This window comes from Equus quagga, chromosome 14 (assembly GCF_021613505.1).
Source record: "Equus quagga isolate Etosha38 chromosome 14, UCLA_HA_Equagga_1.0, whole genome shotgun sequence".
Classification (NCBI taxonomy): Eukaryota; Metazoa; Chordata; class Mammalia; order Perissodactyla; family Equidae; genus Equus; species Equus quagga.
The window spans coordinates 74,711,975-74,732,244 of NC_060280.1; the positions used below are offsets into that span (position 1 = coordinate 74,711,975).

General features: G+C 39.7%; 1 protein-coding gene across 4 annotated transcripts in view; it reads right to left on the bottom strand.

The window, feature by feature from the left end:
• CDON (cell adhesion associated, oncogene regulated) overlaps nucleotides 1–20,270 on the bottom strand; it is a 94,958-nt gene that overhangs the window by 54,503 nt on the left and 20,185 nt on the right. For all 4 annotated transcript variants that reach the window (XM_046685449.1, XM_046685445.1, XM_046685448.1 and 1 more), the window contains exons 2-4: nucleotides 4,032–4,168; nucleotides 2,203–2,475; nucleotides 782–928 (exon numbers count right to left, since the gene is read on the bottom strand). In XM_046685449.1, coding sequence (XP_046541405.1) covers nucleotides 782–928; nucleotides 2,203–2,475; nucleotides 4,032–4,107 — 496 coding nt within the window. In that variant the 5' untranslated portion in view covers nucleotides 4,108–4,168. The remainder of the gene's footprint in view (nucleotides 1–781; nucleotides 929–2,202; nucleotides 2,476–4,031; nucleotides 4,169–20,270) is intronic.

Below are 20,270 nucleotides of genomic sequence, written 5' to 3' on the forward strand. Positions count from 1 at the left end.
GGCAGCAAATAAGCAATTGGGGAAAATTCATTAAATGAAGGAAAGGGAAAGTCAAGGCAGAAAAGGAAAAACAAGTCAATAGGACTAAAGTAACAAAATCAAACCCATCAGAAACATTTGACAACATTTGACAAGAGATCTTGTTGCCAGCCACTGAGAACAGCCAGAGCAGGAGAAGCATATTTACGATACGAGGACTACAGCTACCACCTTGGGGAAACCTCTACCCACAGCAGCAACCACCAGTTTTCATTCTCATGTATTCATTCATTCTTTCTCAACAAATACGTACTGACTCCTATTTTATGTCAGCGATGGCCCAGGCATAAGTGGAACAGCCCTGTGGAAAGCAGGCAGGCCCTGCACTCATGCAGCCAACCATCCAGCGCAGGGAGCGGGGTGGCGGAGAAAGGGGTGAATAACGAACAAGCAAATACACATGTATAACACGATACTGCGAGAAAAGATGAAGCTGAATGAAGGGGACTGAGAGTGACGGGGCATATTATTAAGACAGGCCGTGAGGGTGTTCATCTCAGAGGAAGTACTATCTGAGCAGAGACCTGAATGAACTGAAGGAGTGAGCCCTGGGAGGTGGGACTGCAATCATTTCTATACTGTAACCACTTGTTCTGGTCCCCTCCACTTGACTTCTGAGAGTAGAGACAATATATCTTATGTATTTTTGTATCCACAGTCCCTACCACACAGAGCTTAATAGAAGGTTGTTTAATGGCATTTGTTCTGTGGGTGCCACTGGCTTTTTGTAACAAGGTCTCACCTGTGGAATGTTTCAGCCACTTTCCCCGGATTTTATAGCGCACCTCAGCTTTGGGGTTACTATCTGGTACCTCGCAGCCAATGAAACCAGTACTTTTTTCTTCTGCTGTAATAACATGCTTTGTTGATGAGCCAAAATCACCAAGAACTAAAATAAATAGGTAAATAAGTAGACAGATAAATAAATAAACGCACATTTGAACTCTCTTTCCCAAAAGAAATCTAAAATCTAGAAATGACATCTGCAACATGGCCGTTTGTGGCAGCTAATCCCATTTCACAGGGTAGCTGATCTTATCTCAGAAAACAGTTGGGGTAGAGGAGCGTGGCTGAGGACTGGAGCCAAGTCATGGCCCCCTTTTCCAGAAGTCAATGCTTCCAGGAGACTACAAGAAAAGCAAACTGCTCTTAAAACATTCAGGAGAACTATAAAGCATAATCATTCCCATTCTGTTGAGATAAATCCTTTTCAATCCAGTTCCTCATCAAAACTCACTTTCCCTATGCATCTTTATTCTGTTTGTAGCCACTCACAATGCTTACAATGGTTTACAGGAAGAAACCTAGGACATCGAAAAACAAAGCAGCATATCATCTGCATCATCTGAATAGACTGACTAGGTCTCAATTGCTCTCCGTTTTGGTTTGCTACAGATGGAGCCTGCATGGAAGGGCGCTTTATGATCTCTGACGCTGAAAGCACTCAGCAGCCCGCCACCAGGAATCCAGCCCTCCAGTGTGGGTCTCGGAGCCGTCCATGGGTCACAGCTCTACAAAAACATTTACTCTTCTCAGTTATGACAAACTCACTACTCCTGGGGAATCCAGATTTGTTCTGTAAATAGGGGTGCCCTTACAAAGACGTTTTCCATTACTGGAAGACATCACCATTTGAAAGGCAGATGGCTCAAAGTTACTAAGAAAAACACGCCTTCCAGATTTTCCATAAGTTCAATACTCAACATTCCTTTCTTTACAGTCATTCTTTTCCTGCTTCTTTAGCCTGCTTTCAATTAGATAAATTAAAATCACTCAGTAATCAAGGCAAATAAAAGAATTAGATGTGAAAGAAAGATAAAGGACTGCATGAAACAACTGAGTGTCAGAGCAGACAACAGCTTTTTGTTGTTGTTGATATTAAGGACTTTTAAATACTCACAAAGAAATTCCGAATTCACATTAGAAACCTGTCCTGACTGTGTAAAAAGTCATTTCCACAACCTCGCTACAGATGAAGACACAAGCGAGGCTCACTGAGTCGCCCGTACATTTCCCCAAGTTAAACACACAGTAGGAGTCAGGGCCGGGCTGAGAACTCCTATGTGTCTTATTCCAAAGCCCATGCTCTTCCCATTGTTCAAAAATACAAGTACTACAGGAATTCCAGGAAAAGCACGTGTGAAAGGGACAAATTAAACTCACCTGCAGTGGATACCATGGCAGGGCCACTCACAATGGCACCGATGCTGTTGTTGGCAATGCACTGGTAGTAACCCGTGAGGGAGTGGTTAAGAGAAAGAATAGTCAAAGTCCCCTGATGAATCTTAATCTGTTCCACGTTTCTGTCCAACCTTTTTCCATTATGCAGCCATGAGATATGAGCGGTCACCGGTTTAGCAGAACAATGCAGTACTACAGGTCCACCAAGTTTCTGGACAGCAGACAATGGCTCAGAAATAAAATAAGGTGCCAAGTCTAAAACGGAACATTCCCCGTGTGCAAAGGGGTGGTGGGAGAGGGAGAGAAGGGAAGAGAGAAGGAAGAGTACGTGAAATGCATTTCGTCTGAATCTGTATAACTAAAGGCAATCCCTTATTTTATCTATATATATAAAACGGTTCTTAGTGCTTATCAAAGTTCTAGGAACATTCTTATAAGCCCATTTTTGGAAGAAAAAAGGCAACAAGGTAACCTAGGACTTAATAATTAGGGCAGAATAGATGAGACTCCTTATGATATAAATCAGACAAAATACCGATTCTATAAAAGAGAAATGGCAAACTGCTCTTTTAACAGAGCTTGCAAGAAATGGAAGAACCTGAAAAAGAGAAGATGACTTTCAAGACCAAAAGATTCTCACATGCCACCAACAGGATTTGACTTTAAGAGTAAATTATTTTATAAATAAAGGCTATGGCACCTTCTTTACTACTTTCCTTTAATATAAAATAAAGTGCAACTTTTAAGAAAGCAGAGGGGGAAAGTTAGGAAGCCACACTGAAATACCACGTTTATCCTCGTTTGGATATAAGGATAAATAGGGTGCCAATCTTAATATTTCTAATTGATGTTTGAAAGAGTTTCTCATTTATTATGTCTGTTCCTCCAGAACTTGTGGGGAGGGGGGTTCTTGCTCCAAGAACTTAATACTTGAAAGTACCGAAACAGTTCCCTCTCTTCCACCCAAAAAAGGGGGCGGGGCGGGAATGCTGCTGATCTGCTGGAAGGAAATACTCAACAGAAAACCAACAAATTGCCAAAACTACTTTTACAGGATATTTTATCATTAATGAGATTAAGGGAAGTACCTCTCTTGACGGAATCTGAGGTAGTTGTTTAGCAAAACAAAAACAGAAATACAACCTCTAAATCAATTTTTTCCTTACTAAATCTAGTATAGTTACATAGTATTTTTAACAGAGATAATAAAAAAAATGTTAACAACTAAATATCACTGTATTTGTATATACTTATATAGAAATCTTTACACGAATATAAAACAAGAAGAACTGCAAGTGGCCATGTATCGGGCTTGGGCTTCTAGACACAGCTAACAGTGAACACACTGAAGCTTTTCAGTAACCAAAAAGTTAGATAGTAAGTTAGGCAAGGGCACGAGAGACCTGAGATCTGAGCCGAGTTCTCTCACTCCAAGCTGAGTACTTTTACATGCTAATTCTAAGATTTCTCTTTGGTAGCATGTAGTCAGCATTTTATTCCTGTTATAATTTCAAATTCAGAAATTTGTAACATATCCTCTTATTAAAGCATGATTGGAAAATATTTATTTTTAAGGCAAGAAAATGAATAAATTACAAGGACAATGACGGGAAGGCCTGCCAATGCCCAGAAGCACTACTAAGAAATCCTTAATTAATCAATGTTTTTAAATCATTCAGTTGGTCAAACAAATGTTAGAAATGTCTTCAGAAACCATTACGATTGGCAAAGTATTAAAGTCGAAGTTTATTTTTCATGGGATTCGATGAGGAAAAGCTTCAGCCAAAACACTACCATTCTTCCACTCTTACCTGAACTCACAGAAGAGCACAGAATCAGAAGGGTAACAAACAGCAGTGTCTGTAAGGGTCCAGGATCAGGATGCATAGCGCCAGATTACGGAAGTGGGCAGGACAGACTTCCAGAGGAAAATCCAGGCCTTGGCTCACTAAAAGACATCCAAAGAAGCAGAGAAAATCTAAAGCACAAAAACAGTTGAAACCTTTTATCGGAATAGCCAGTGTTGTGAGCATGACGGCTGCCATCTATTTTGAAAGCTCAGTGCTTATAGACAGCACCCAATAAAAGGTACTCGATCCGTATCTTCCCAATTCACAAACTGATCTCTACTCATTAAAGTTAGAAGTTTTGCCCATTCTTCCAAGGTGCTAAGATACCTCTTATCACATAGAACCAGTCTACCTTTAGTGCATTTCTGTTTGCACATCTCAAAAGTATCAAACTCAACAGAACCAAAAAGCATTCCTCCTCTACATTCCTTAAAATAGAAGTAACAAAAACAACAAAATAACAGCTAACATTTGCTTAGTATGTGCCAGACACCATTTTGGTGTTTTGAATATATTAACTTGATCTTCACAACCACCCTATGAAATAGGTACAGCTGAGTTTCTTCCGTTTTTCAGACAGGGGACTCAGACTCATGAATTGTCCAAACAGGCCTGTGTGGGGACTGAGCTTGGCATGTCTGCAGAGCATCCAAAGACCAGTGCGGTGGGAGTGGGATGAGCCAGGAAAAGAGCACAGAAGATGGCTGGGCCAGATCCTATCCGGCTTCAAAAGATAAGGTAAAGGTAAAGATTTTGGAATTTATTCCAAATGTGACGGCCAGCACTTAGAGGACTTAGAGAAGAGCAGTGATGTGATCTCATTCGTGCTCTAAAAAGATCCCGGAATGAACTGACATTTTTCCAAAGAAGATACATAGATGGCTAACAGGCACATGAAAAGATGCTCAACATCACTAAGCACCAGGGAAACACAAATTAAAACTATGCTGAGATAGCACCTTATACCTGTTAAAATGGCTATAATCACCAAGAGGAAAAACAACAAATGTTGGAGAGGGTGTGGAGAAAAGGGAACTCTCACCCACTGCTGGTGGGAATGCAAACTGGTGCAGCCACTATGGAAAACAGCATGGAGATTTCTCAAAAAATTAAAAATAGAAATACCATACGACCCAGCTATCCCACTACTGGCTATTTATCCACTTGAAATCAACAGTTCAAAGAGATTTATGCACCCCTATGTTCACTGCACCATTATTCACAATAGCCATGAAGTGGAAGCAACCCAAGTGCCCATTGACTGAAGAATGGATAAAGAGAATGTGGTATATATATACAATGGAATGCTACTCAGCCATAAAAAAAGACAAGATCATCCTATTCACAACAACATGAATGGACCTTGAGGATATTATGTTAAGCAAAATAAGCCAGACAGAGAAAAACAAACACTGTATGATTTCACTCACATGTGGAAGATAAACTAACGCATAGACAAAGAGAGCAGTTTAGTGGTTATCAGAGGGGAATGGGGTTGGGGGTAGGCATAAGGGGTAAATGGGCACATTTATACGGTGACTGACAAATAATAATGTACAACAGAAATTTCACAATGCTATAAACTATTATGACCTCAATAAAAAGAAAGAAAGAAAAAAAGAATGACGAGAGAAAAAATTTAAAAAGATCCCTGGAGACTACACTGAAGTGGGGCAGGAAAGGAAGAGGGAGATGAAGTAGGAGGTAATGGAATCACTCGGGAGAGAGCAGAGCATGTGGTGGGTTAGACCAGGAGGTGGTGAAAAGTAACTGGATTCAGAATATACTCTAAAGGTGGAACCAACAGAATTTGCTGAAGGCTTGGATACAGAGTGTGAGATAAAGATGTGTCAAGGATAACTCTTAGCTTTTGGTGTAACAGAATAAATAATAGCCCTGTTGACCGAAATGGGGAAGACTGGAGAGGAGGAGGCAGACTGAAGAGGGGCTTAGTCTGAGCTCTGTTTTGACCAAGGTGAGTCTGAGGTATCTATCAGGCATCCGAGGACTACTGTCAGGTCAACAGCCATCTAGGAGTCTGGAGCTGTGGGGAGAAGTCAGAGCTGGAGATGCAGATGTTAGACCTACTAACACCTAGGCGCCTAGATGCACTCTAAGGAACATAGGTAGAAAGAGGAGAGGAGAGACCAGCTAGGAGCCGTGGGTTACCCTAACCTTCAGACTGAACAGAGGAGAAGGAAGCAGCAATGAAGACTAAGAAAAAGTAGTCAATGAAATAGTAAGAAATCTAGGAGAATGTTATATCCAGGTAGAAAAATAAAAAATATTTCTAGAAGAATAGAGTGATCAACTGTCCCAAACACTGCTGAGTAGAATAAGATGAGACACTGTGGGAGAGGCATGACGGAGATGGCTGATGACATTGACAAGAGCGGTTTCAATGGAGAAGGGACAAGTCTGATGCTCAGTTCATGGTAGAATGGGAAAGGAGGAGATGAGAGAGCAGGCACAGAAAACCCCTTCAAGGATTTTGTATAAAAGGAAAATAGGGAGGAGTGCTGGAGATGGATGGCAATCAAGTGAAGGTTTGTTTTTGTGGGGTTTTTTAATATAGAGATAGGATACCACATTTAGCAAAACTAAACGTTTCACAAGGGGCCAGCCTGGTAGTAGTTAAGTTCATGCACTCTGCTTAGATGGCCCGTGCCATCCCCCAGATAAGGCTCATTCTCCCTCCTCTATGCCACCTCTACACCTGGGACACCCACCGACCACTGCACTCTCCACTCTGTTCTGCAGTTTATCTGGTTACATAACTATGTCCTCTTTGAAGGCAAGAATGGCTTCATATTCAACTTTGTAAATTCTAACGCCTAGCAGAAAACAGGCACTTAACAGACGGTTCCTAAAATGAAAGAAATACCTTAACATGATGCAATTCCCAGAATTACCTTAAAGAGTGGTATTTAAAGAGAACTGTCATCTCATCTGAATTCAGCATATTCTAGATATATTGTTTACTCCTTCATTCATATATATGATTTTAAAAATCAGCAAAAATATAGTAAGTGCCTACTCCATGCCAGGCACGATGCTAGGCGAGGGATCCAGAGGGGTGGTTATGTCTGCACATTCTCCCTCACGTTCCTGTTTGGCCAGGGCTGGACATAAAGTCCATGACTATTGAATACAACAAAATGTAATGACAGAGTTACGTTACTGACAGTTTAGAAATGAGAATTTTACATGCAAATTCTTTTATGCAAAGCAAGGTGAATTCTAACCATTGATAAAATTGAGTAATACAAAGCAGGCACCTTAGGTATGCTTTTAATAAAACCAATAATATCTCCCAAGGTCTGCTCACATCTCTATGCCGGGTACTCCAAAATCTACAAGCTGCAAACTCAAGTTTATCTAGATCACAGACTATCAGTTCACGGACTGCCTTTTAAATTTTTTCTTGCTGACCTCTTTGAAAAAGTGGGAGAGGATATTTTGGTACCACTCATTGGCAGAATAGGCCAGCTGTGTGAAAACTCTTTTTGGTTTATTTGAATTCTCACTTGGTTCAAGGGTAAGAACTGACACACCACCGGTAGGCAGTCAGGGCAAAGTCAACATTCAAATAACTTGTTAACAGGAGACGTTTTCCTGAGAGAATGAGGACAAGGAGGAGTAGTTCTTTTTTTCACCAAATCTTTCCTCAGCTATTTATTTATTACAAAGCAGTGAAACAAATTCCAGAGTCAACTTTAACCCTAGCACATGCTGTACCGAGTTCCTTTACAGCTGTCCTTTAAAACTTCACAGCTCATTATTGCTACCTAAATACTAGCACACAGGACTATCCTTTATTAACTCTATCTTTCTATTAGGCTAACATGCTGTCAGTTGATTTTGGAGGTTGGAAAGAACTTATGACCATAACAGGCAACAAATATTTGTTGACTTGGTTTATATTTAACCACAGCAAGCTTGTTGGGCTTGTTTGAGAACTGGGATAATGAGGACAAGGACCTGGGTTCTGTTGCCACATGGGTCAGGTAGCTTGAAGTTCCGTTCAACAGCCACCAATAGCAACCTAGTCCAACCTACAAATAAACATCACAGACCACAAGGAGGGTGAGATGATGGATGGGTCAGAGTACATCCATTAGCACTACAGGAAAATTTGTCCCATGCTATGTCATTTTTAAAAGGACTATCTTTGTTAAAAAAGGACACTCTCTTTTTTTTTTAAAGATTGGCACCTGAGCTAACAACTGTTGCCAATCTTTTTTTTTTTTATTCTTCTCCCGAAAGCCCTCCAGTACACAGTTGTAGATTCTAGTTGTGAGTGCCTCTGGTGATGCTATGTGGGACGCCACCTCAGTGTGGCCTGATGAGCGGTGCTATGTCAACGCCCAGGATCCAAACTGACAAAACCCTGGGCCGCCAAAGTGGAGCACGCTAACTTAACCACTCGGCCACAGGGCCGGCCCCAAAAGGACACTCTTAATGATATCAGTGTTATTGCTATTTGACTAGTAAGTTACCAGAAAAAATTAAATATATACATATATATATATATATATATAAATTTCCCCTGCATTGCTCTAGCAAATGAACAATTTTGTTTGGCCAAGTTTACCACAACTGACCAAGATTCCTGCCATCTTCTTATACACAGGTCAGAGGCCTTAATATCTATGTTATTAAGCCTACACACATATAGGCTAGGTGTGTAGTAGGCTCTGTCATCTAGGTTTGTGTAAGTGTACTCTATGAGGTTCACACAATGATTAAACGGCCTAAAGATGCATTTCTCAGAACGTAGCCCATCAAGTGACACATAACTGCACTCTCACACAAAAACCAAAAACAGAATTCTGATTTAAATCATATCAGATGGAATAGAATTCTCTCTTAAATCACACTGTCATTTTTCAGACTTCAGTGTTTTTCTTACTTAGAATTTTTTTTAAAGTACCCAGTGTTGTTAACATAATGCTAGGTGATATTTTAAACAAAATATTCAAGTTTTTTTTCACATATTCTACAATGAATATGTTATTTTACAAGTAGAAATTGTTAACAGAAAGTTTCTACAAATACTCATTGACAAAAAATACACACTCAGCATAGAAAATGTGGAAAATACCTAAATGTACAAAAAAGAACATGACAATTCCACCATTTACAACACATCGATATATATATATATTTTTTAAAGATTTTATTTTTTCCTTTTTCTCCCCAAAGTCCCCTGGTACATAGTTGTGTACTCTTCGTTGTGGGTTCTTCTAGTTGTGGCATGTGGGATGCTTCCTCAGCGTGGTCTGATGAGCAGTGCCATGTCCGCGCCCAGGATTCGAACTAACGAAACACTGGGCCGCCTGCAGCGGAGCGCGCGAACTTTACCACTCGGCCACGGGGCCAGCCCCAACACATCGATATTTTAATGCATTTCTTTTTAATCCTTTTCATATATGTGTATACTTATATAACCGAGATCATAACATATATGCAATATAGTTTAAAATCCTGTTTTATTCATTTAATATCTAATGATCATTTTTACTCATTAAAATTATGCATAAACATAATTTGTAACAGCTATGGATACTTTATTGAACAGATGTACTTTAATTGACTTACCTTCCCTCTCAGATAGTTAGGCTACCTTTTTTTATATGTGTGTATACACGTATTTTTTTTGCTATTACAGATAACACTGCTATGAATATCTCTTCTAATTATGTCCTTAGGATAGATTTTTTACAGTGGAATTATTGGGTCAAGAAGTACAAACATTTTTAAGACTTTTAATATATATACATTGTCAAGTTGTTTTCCGAAAAGACGACAACAACATATAGCCCTCTCCCCAACAACCACCATCAAGATATGATGCACAGAGGGGTAAACCCTGTACACCAGCAAGTGATTGAGACCCTGTGGGGGACTGGAATTGGCTACCCCAACATACATCTCTTTGGCATGAGGATTATCTTGGGCTGGTTACTTTTAAAAACTGCAGACATGAGAGAAACTCTGAAAAGTAGAAGTTACCCTTTCTTAAGAGACAGTTACATTTGTCAAGGAAATCTCCATCTGTAAAGGTATCTCCCTCTCTGTACCAGGAAGAAGCGGGGATGACCTTATCTCTAGAAACTCTTAATCAATGTGGAAGGCAAGGACTTAAATCTGCATGATAACCTTACTCTTGTTTACTGTACTTTTCTGATGATCTCCCATAACTGACTCCCCCCGCCAACATCTTCCTTTGTCTTTAGTTGAGGATAGTATTTAAGGTGAGAGCTTCTACCACTTTGGTGAGTTACTCAGTCTTTCTGGGTCTCTCCCACGTATACATATTATAAAGCTTTGTTTAATTTTCTCCTGTTATTCTGTCTCACATGAATTTAATTTGTAGTCCAGCCAGAAGGACCTAGAGTGGGTAGAGGAAATGTCTTCCTCCCCTACAATCCTTACACCGAGGGAAGCAAAGGGTGGATATAAACATGAATTTGTACAATTAATTAAAATATTTGATAGGGCATAAAGCAACATGTTCTGTCTAATCTATTACGGATTTTTCTAACTATATTCCTACTTTGCGTAAAAGTAACTGCAAAAGGAATGAAAGGAATGGACAATGCAGGTCACATTTCTCAAACTTTGTCAAACTGAACTTTCAGTTACAAAAAACACCATGAACATAAAATCTCTGCTTTTTACCCAAAATTCATTTTAAAGTAGGAATAAGAGGTCACTGTTATACTGTGTGGTTTTGATTTATAATATGTATTTCCCTAAAAATAAATTTGTATGCAAAACTGCTGATACCTTATGGGAATATTTGGTGGCACTGAAAATAGTAAATTACCACTCATTTCAAAACTTTGTTCTCCCTTCTTTCCTGCTTTTCTTGTCCACAAAGCATATATACATACACTTCTACTTCCCTAAACTACTAGAGGTAGTAAAATAACTCAATGGGTTGGATTTTAAATTGGGTTCAATCTTGCCTTAATATTGGATTCTGGCAAAGGCCCAATCAATTCCCTCCGTGAAAAACAGAGTGTTAAGGCTTATCCAAGTCACGGTCTCAGAAGGAATTAACATGACCATGAGGAAGTCCTTCTACCTCCTTCATATCTTCAGAGGAAGTTAATGGCCAACATAAACTCCATTTTTTTCAGTGCAGTTCTGAATGGCTGATTTAAACATCTGAGAAGATGCTTAGTGGTCCCTTTGCTCCCAGGAAAGTAGCTGGTAGTACAGTCACTCCAGGAAAAAGACTGCAGGGTACAAAATAAATAAAAACAAAACAGAACAGTTCAGTGTAGTACCCATTAAACCTACAAATCAGGGGACAACTCTTTCCTCCATGCAGTAAAGACCTTCGGAGGGCTCCCCCACTTTCACATGGCACATGCTCCTTGAGTCCTGGTCTGCTGCTCCTAAAGAACGCTGGTCTCTCCTAAGTTACGGGGCTTTCTTTTGCTCTCCTTCACATCTACACAGCAGGCAATCTGTCTTGTATAACAAACTGTACTCTCCTGCCATCCCAGCCAGAGGAGCAGTTCTGTTGGCAAAGAGAAGCCGAAGGTATGTATGCTTCGTCTTAGAATAAGAAAGGAAATACTTCTCTAACATTTACTTAACTTATTGTTCAGGTTGTGAACCTAATGCTTTTATAACCCCTTCTCAACATGCTGCCAGAATAATCCTTTGGGAAAAGTCTTTCCTGAATTTCGAGATTTGATTCCTTTGTTTTCGAAGCAACGCCTCTGCTTTCCTAAGGATAATCAAAGCTGTCTCTCTGGACCATCCTCCTCCCTAGGCTCCCATATCAAACTTCCTTATAGTTTTCTTTCAGCCTAGGAAATAACTTTGATTAATCTGTGAACCAAAACTTGGCTTTGGGATCAGTACAGTTCTTTAAAGTAGAAAATTCTTTAAGTTAGTTTCCTTTTTTAAATGAATCTGCATGAAACAGTAATCACTTGCTTTTAAAAAAAAGATTGACCCTTATTTTTAAGGAGTCTATTTCAAAACACACTGTCAACTGTTAATTAAAAAAAAAAGTTTTCTGCAGTAACTAAGCAAAAGAAAAAAATAAAACTTACTTAAAACTTTTAAGTACTGATTAATTCAGCACAATTTCAGTTAGGGAAGTCAAACACACCATACGCTTTTTTTAACCCGTTGAATGACCTTGACCTTAATCACATCCAATTTCAAACCTCCTGTCAAAGTTTTCTTCATTCTGAAGATTTGAATAATTTAGCTAAGAAGCTAACATCATTTCTGGCACAGACTTAGCAAACAACTCTACTTTTTCCAGGAAATATTCCATCAATTAATTCTGTACATAGGGCTTCCACTTGGGGCAAGATCCTGTGAAGTGTATGAAGAAAAGGAAGAGGAGGAAGGCAAAGTTCCTGAACTAAAGGTTACTCAGCCTGAGAAAAGAGGGCATGAGCACAATCAACCGTGGACGAAAGAAAAGTGCATTGAGAGGGTAAAAAGCATGAAGAGAGGTCAAAGCAGAGGAAGTCATCTTCTAGTCCACAAATACTTAGTGCATGCCTACTATGCGTCAGGAAGGACGTCTGCCTTTACGAGGCTTACAGTCAGGCGAGGGAAGGCCACAACTAAAGAAGCTACACAAACACCTACTTATCTAACAGAATGACTGGACTTTTTGCCTTAAGGGCTCCTGCAAAGTTATTCCGCTTTTTGGATGTCTTCTTTTTATTCAGCATAGCAACTTTTTCTATCAGAAACTAAGTGGTACTTTGACATTACAGCTTTGGGCAAAGACATCCCCACCAATTTACATGACACCACGGATTTTAGTCAGAAAATATCATATCGAAGAATTTGAACGGCCTGCTATATTTGGATGAACCCAAAACATTGTGCTTTGTGCACGGATGCCAAGTGAGAGGGAGACAGTGAGCGTTTTCTCTCATCTTCTGTCTGCAGTGTGTGTGCACCATTTCCACGCATTGTGGAGCACTGCTGCGTTTAGCCTTTATTTTGCCATAAAGTGTTTTTTTGTGCTGTAACTTTGTCTTTAAGTGCAATGTGAATGCAAGATAACTATGAGCCTTAAAAAGACTTCCTGTCTGGAAGTCGATTTCCTGCCTCTCCACCACCTTCCAAGGACTTCCTCACCAGCCCTCCTTCAGCAGCCACGCCCCCTGGTCTTCCCTTCCTCCTTTGCTGAGCACAATAAACTCACTGCATCACATTTAAGAACACAATGTATTTATTTACTTTCAAAATATTGTTTGTCATCTATGTGAATTTGTTCTTATTGCCCGGCTGATTGATTTTCCTCTCTGTGAAAACTGTTCAGCTATCTTGGATTGGGATGGAACATATAATTTTTTCCATCAAAACTGATGGAAACAGCTTTTGCTGAGAGACAAGGCTTTTAGGAAATAAAACTTTTCAGGAATTAAAGTAGTTCCGTTAGGAAGGGATAGGTGAGCCACAGAATAAAGCAAGTAGAGATGCTACAGGAAAAACAGGAGGGTCACTTAACCTAGACTTAGTGGGCTGAAGACTCGTCAGAGGAAACAAGGGTCAGTCAGGTGAACCAGATGGATAAGCTTGTGGGGGGGGGGGGGAGGGGCGCGAGGGGGGGGAGGGAGGAAATTCCCAGCAGAAGGAATGGCGTGTGTGCAGAATAGTGTGTGCTGAGGCAGAGAGAGCAAGGAAGCAGGGCTGGAGAGTAAGAAGAGGAGGATAATGAGCAGTGAGAGGTGAGGCCACGTAAGTGAGCAGAAGTCGGAGTGTAAAGAACCACATAAATCAGGGCAGGGTGACTGGCTTTCAGCCTGAGAGGGGAGTATTCATGGCTGGAAGCAAGCAAGGGACAAGATCAGACTCGTACCTTTGAAAAGTCCTTTGCGCTGCAATGTGGAGAATGATGAAGAGAGGAAGAGAGGTTAGAGGACTGTGGGGAAAGAAGATGGGGACCTGTACTAGAGAAATAGCAAGGGATGCATTTAAAAGATTTTCAAAAACTTTTTAAGACATGGACGTATTCAGAAGATACTTAAGAGGCAGTACTGATAGGACGTGGACAGTGAATGCTCTGGGCTGGGGAGGAAGACATCTCTCAGACATCTTTGTGATCCATTATCTGACCGCTTCTCTGTTTCCCACTGCTTTGGCCATAAATAAAGGAATGAAGGCTGCTATCCAGATTTCCGCCTTGGACAAGGGAGTGAGTGGATGACGTGCCTTTACTAAGACAGGAAATACATGAGAAGCAGCAGGGTCTTCCCCGGTTTGTTGTTGCTGTTTCGAGGGTGGCGGGGAACGGAGAGAGTGCATCTTAAAGTGTGGACATAATGAGTTAAGTTGGACATAAGTGGAAGTCTAAGAAAGATCTAGCAGGCAAGCAGGAAGAACCCTGAAGCGCTTAAAAGGAATTTGGGAGGCAACAGCAGACAGAAAGAACTGCTGCTCCCTATCGAGGAGCAGGTATCAGGCTGAATCCTAAAAAACCCCACTTTGGAAGGGGGAGCAAGTCCTCAATTCAAAATAACCTAGGTTATCAACAATACTAATAAAAAAAATTTAAAAACAAAAAAGGAAAAGACAGAAAATGATATTCCAGGGATAGAATCAAACACTCAAGACTTTTTAAAAATGAGTTTCAAAATGTCATTGAATTTCACACTCATATACCTTTCAAAGGTATGAGAGTTTAGGGTAATCAGACACATTCCTTAACTATTGACTCGCTCATGCTCACTGAAGCCTTTGATCAGTGACAGCCTTCAGGCTGTGCACATGGGGGTCTTGAAAAATGAGAGCAACAGCTGGCATACATCCTTCAGTGATTTTGCTGGAGGAGTGGGTAGGGGCAGGAGCAGGGTGAGAAAAGGAGAGGCAAAGAAAGTGCTATCCTGAATCCAGTTGCAACAAGTACACCATCTAATAGCTGGCACGTTCATCTCTGGGGTTATTCTCGGTTTCTTTAGAAACTAAAGAACCCCTTAAAGCAGTCACATGCAATGGACAATGATGCATTCTCTGACCTACCAGGTAGCTCGGAGGCAGTAGGAGGAACATATAAATCTTATAAAGTAGAGCTCCAGGATATCAAATACGGTGTATGTAAATAACTTGCGGTACTCCCTTCTTCCCAGAACCCAGCCCCTCGGGATGAAACGCAGCTCTTCACAATACCCATTTTATGGGCACTTAATGATGGTGCAATCGTTCAGATGAATTTTTAAAAAAATGTTGACATCTACAGATTTCACAACCCTTCCCCCCCTTCTCCAGAGCCTCAATCGAGTCGGCCAAGCATACAAACTGATCCCGTTGCCTGCAAAAGCATTTCCTTTCACTGTGTACCATCAAAAGTAGAGGAAGAAAATGGAAGTGACTGGGAGTTATGGCACCAAAAGGGCTAAATGAGCAAAGAAATAATCAACTCCACATGAGCCACTTCAGCTCCAACACAATGCAAAGGGCCTAGGACTAACCCCAGGAAAGGTCATTGAGATCAAAGGTCACAAGCAGAAAAAGGCAACAGTGAGGGGCTGCCAGCTGCAATAGGAGTCAATGTGGTCCTAATTACACACCGAAAGAGAAGGGGTCTCAGCGAGAGCGGAGTTAGGCTCCAGTCACAATATTTGTGTGTTTTAAAAAAAAGTCAAGTGTTCCTGTTCCACTCTCTTTCAAAGAGACTATTTCTTCCTGCTTCTAGAGCACAGGAAACCAAGAATTGTGGAGATAAGATAATTCTGGCATCTACAGTGAGTTGTACAGGAATATTATGAATATTTAAAAGCACAGCTGCATACAAACAGTGAAATTCTAAAAAAGTGATTTGGGACAGATTATTAAAAAGACAAAATACAGAAGTTTCAAGGGAATTACTCTGCAAGCATCACAGAGTCAACATTTACCACAAATCTGACACTCAGTAGATTTTCCAGTTAGTCACTGGAGTTGGCTTTATGGGAAAAAATAAGAGTTATGGTGACCATAAAGCATGCTAAAAGCAAAATTTTTAAGTTTGCTAAGAACTAGCTAAACTCAAACAGACTGATATTGTAAAGATCCAAACAGACATGTGGCTAACCCTCCTTGATGGAGGAGGAGGAGGAGGAATATGAAAACATGTGAAAAAGAGCTCTAGATAAGTGTTAGGTAATAAAGTGAACGCAGTTGTTAGTAAGGCCAGTGCTTTGCTCAGACATTACCAATTGAAACAAATTCTCTCTGGCAGTTACTAAAGACTCACGCTCACCGGCTTTGGTTCAGATTTCACTTTAATAACAAGGAAATAAACCTCAAGAAGAGTCTCATTTCCATGAAATATATTCTAATGTATACAGTCAAACATTTAGGAAAAAGCAAAATAAAAAAAATTAGAAATGTAAGAAAAATATCTTTGCTACAAATAAACTTGAACCAATGCTGGTTGAGGACTGCTCCTCCCTCACACTGACTTTATATTACGTTACCTGCTGAGTTATAAGTTTCCTAGAGACCTGGAAGGAACATAGTGATACCAGTTTCCAAGTACCTTATTCTAATTTTAAATTTGGCTGCATAAAATAATTGAAGGAGTCTAGATTTCTTAGAGGCCCCTGCTTTGTTCAAACTGGTGACAGGAATTAGGTCGGACGTGGCTTCATCAAAGGTGTCATCTTACCATGGAAGAGTGGCTGTGCATTGATAATGCGACTCTTCAAGCATGTTCACAAGCGGACACACAAGTCAATCACAGATTACTATGCAGTCAGTGCATAATCACCACAAACGGATTGAGAAGTCTAAAGATAAGTAAAAATTTATATTGGCCTGTGTGAAGAAAGTCTGCACCCCAGAAAACTTTGGTATGCAGTTAAAATAAAAAAGATGATCAACATACAATGTCCTGATGAACCAGAAAATAGAAAAACATATCAAGTAAGATCATGATATCTTTCTAAATGCAGCACAACATAGCATGAAGTTTCAGTCCAACTGGGAGAGCCTGAGACGCAGTTTTAGCAGTAGGTCCAGCCTGTCTACTGCTTCTAGAAATAAAGCAAAGCTTGCTGGAACAACTCTGCTAGGCTGCATATGCACAAAACAAGAGCTGCTGCATGGTGACATTCCACTGGGCAACAGTAAACAGGATGGTCGAAAGAAACAATTCAAGGACACACTGATACAGGAGATACAGATATATAGATAGAGACACAGACATAGATAAAGACACACACAATACGTACATATACTACTGGAAAACCACAAAAGCAGACAGACTCAACCTTGGAAGACGGAAAAACTCATTCCAAGGACACTTCTCTGTGCAAAACTTTTCAGAAAATCCTTTGTTAATTATTTTCAGTGTCGATGTATAAACCACGCATAAAAATCATTCTCATTATGTTATGATTACACTTGATTTTTAACCCCATAGAGTCTTAACTCCAACATTATCACCCAATTTATTTATTAATGGCTATTTTTTTAAAAATCAAAGAATATCAAAATTAAAAAAAGTGCCATAACGAGTAAAGATAATTCCAGAAGAACTCCAAATATCCTGGCACAGTAACAGCAATGTGAGATTAAATATGCAGCTTCCCAAGGTGATAGACTTCTTTAAAGACAGAATCCTGATGTAGATATATGAGTTCTGGTACAGTTCTGAAGTTTTTTACATTACACTATACTCACATTTCCTCTGTATAGAACACTAGTCGTGCCTTACATCTGCAGAGCACATTTTATATGTTGACACGTCTATACACCCTCATAGCCCGATTCTTCTTTAAGGACTTGTCACCACGGCTTTTATGCACAATACGAAGGGTTTTTGTTTTGTTTTGATTTTTGATGAGATTTAGAAGAGAGTTATAACTTTATTCTTTACATAATGTGATATGATTAACTTGGGTCTTAGAATTACAAGAATGCTGTGGGTTGGATCCTTAGCTTAATTCTCTAAAATCTCTTCATTCAACCCATTTTGTAAGATAGACTATGAGTGGAGTTGGAATCTGCAGCCTAAAAACATAAAAAGCAGTTTCTAATTCATTTATACAATAAAAATGTGTTGAGTACCTATATTCAAGGTAGTTGGGGAAAAAAAGATGGGTGGGGCAGATAAAGTAGAATAAAACAATAGAGACCTTGATCTCACTTCCTAACTCTCTAACATCTCTAACTTTTGGATTACATAAAAACAATGGCATTGAAGACTTTTGAGGTACAAAAAAGTGTCAAAAAGTGACAGGGGCCCGAAGTTTTAAATATTTTAAAAATATTATAAAATATTTAAATATATTTTAATAATTAAATATATTTTAGATATATTTTTTAAAGTTAATAGTTGGTGGTCTAAATTGACGTATTTCTTTTTCCTAGAGAATGTTAGTCAAGTCTAACATTTACTAATTTAGTGTGGCTTAGGTTCTGTCTACAAGCGGAAAAAAACTTCACAATTTTTTTCCAGCTCTAGAACTCTATGACAAACATTTTACAAGTGCTATGTTTAAATGAAAAAACACTTAAAAGCTTTTCTATGCACCTCTTACACTAGTTTGCCTCATCTTTGGCAGACTCCAAAAATGACTATACTAATGAAAGAGGAAAGGGGGAGAAAAAAAAACAGCAAAGGTATCCAAAATCAACAAAATTTCAGCTCTAAAAATTAAGTCAAAAGCATATAGTTCAGCACTTCAGTTTGCAAGCAAAAAGAGAGTGTGTTCATTCATTAAAAAAAAAAAAGTTGAAACGAAAACTAAGTAGGAGACTAGTTTGCGATGTCATTGTAAGGACCTGAGAGGGAGCCCCTTCACTTTACATTCAGGCAAAGAAATGGGAGAAATTTCCCAAGCAAACTTTCTTGCTTTGAGAAAGCGTCATCCACCATTTTACAGGCAAATTACTGTGAGGTAGTCACAGAATTTTGGAAACACCGTTAGAAACACATATACAATGGAAAAGGTAGGTCTTCTCATGAAAACTCAGTATTTATCTTAAAAAAAGAACCACTGCTTAGGCAGAACACAGCATTGCCAATTTGAAAACTACTTAGTTATGAAGCTTTCCAAGAATTTCCATTTAAAACATTCTGTAACGACACATAATCATCGCCTCTTTGCCCTCCCAGCTCCCCCCCAGCCTTGAGAGCAAAGGCCCAGATGGCAGGTGTGGGTGTTCCAAACATCAGATACTATTTTGTTTATTTGAATTACATTCTTTGCTTGAACAGCCTCAGGGTGCAAATAAAACATACTACTAATTAAAATAACCAAGAGCAGTACTAATAAAACATCTGAAAAACAGCTTTTATATAGAGAGACACTTTTTGGGTGTTTGCCTCCTGCCCTCAGTATATGGAACAATGAAGCTGCACTTAAAATGAAGTGAGGCGTTTCCAGCCCTGCTGGAGAAGGATAAACGCCAGCCAAGTCTGCGGCCTGAGAGAGAATCCTACCTGATCCCGACGCATCAGAACACTTGGGCAGAAATCTCACAGACGGGGAAGCATGTGGCGTGAGAAGGAGCCAAGAAGGCATACCCCAATATGAATCACTGTGTGCTGAAAATTTACGAAATTCAATCTACAGCAATGTGGAAAGTTCCAGACTTCTGAACCTCAATAACCAGTAGTATTTAAAAATAAAACAAAACACCTGTATGTCCCATGTAAGACTGCCAACAATTTGCCAAGAATATTAAAAAAAAAAAAATTCAGAACCGCCCTCTATTATCATTGTTTCATTAGAACAGAATAAAAAGTAGGCAAAAAAATAATCTCAGAATAAATTTAGCTTTAGGAAGCAATCACTACATGTCTTTGGTTGGCGGTTTCTCACTTTACTCCAGACAAACATAAAATCTTTCTAAAGCGTGCTGGTTTGAAGACCAATGTTGAGAAACTAATCTAAAGGCTTAAGTTGTCCCTGTCTTAAATCGGTAAATTACAACAGCACAATACCAACACCGGTTATAAAACAGGCCAAATCCCGCGTCCCCTAGCAGAGCACTGGACACAGAGACCGTGGCTTTTCATCCTGAACGTCAACAACGAACCCCCTGGACGCGGCGTTTTCACTCTTAGTATTGACAGGTTCCTGCCACTCAAAAGGACCCAGCCTTGTCCCAGAGCGCCATCCCCACCCTTACTAACATTCTTCTCCAAAACAGGCCAAACTTTTAGGCCTTGCTGGAAAACCGGTGTTTCAGAGGCAGGCACCTTGTCATATATGT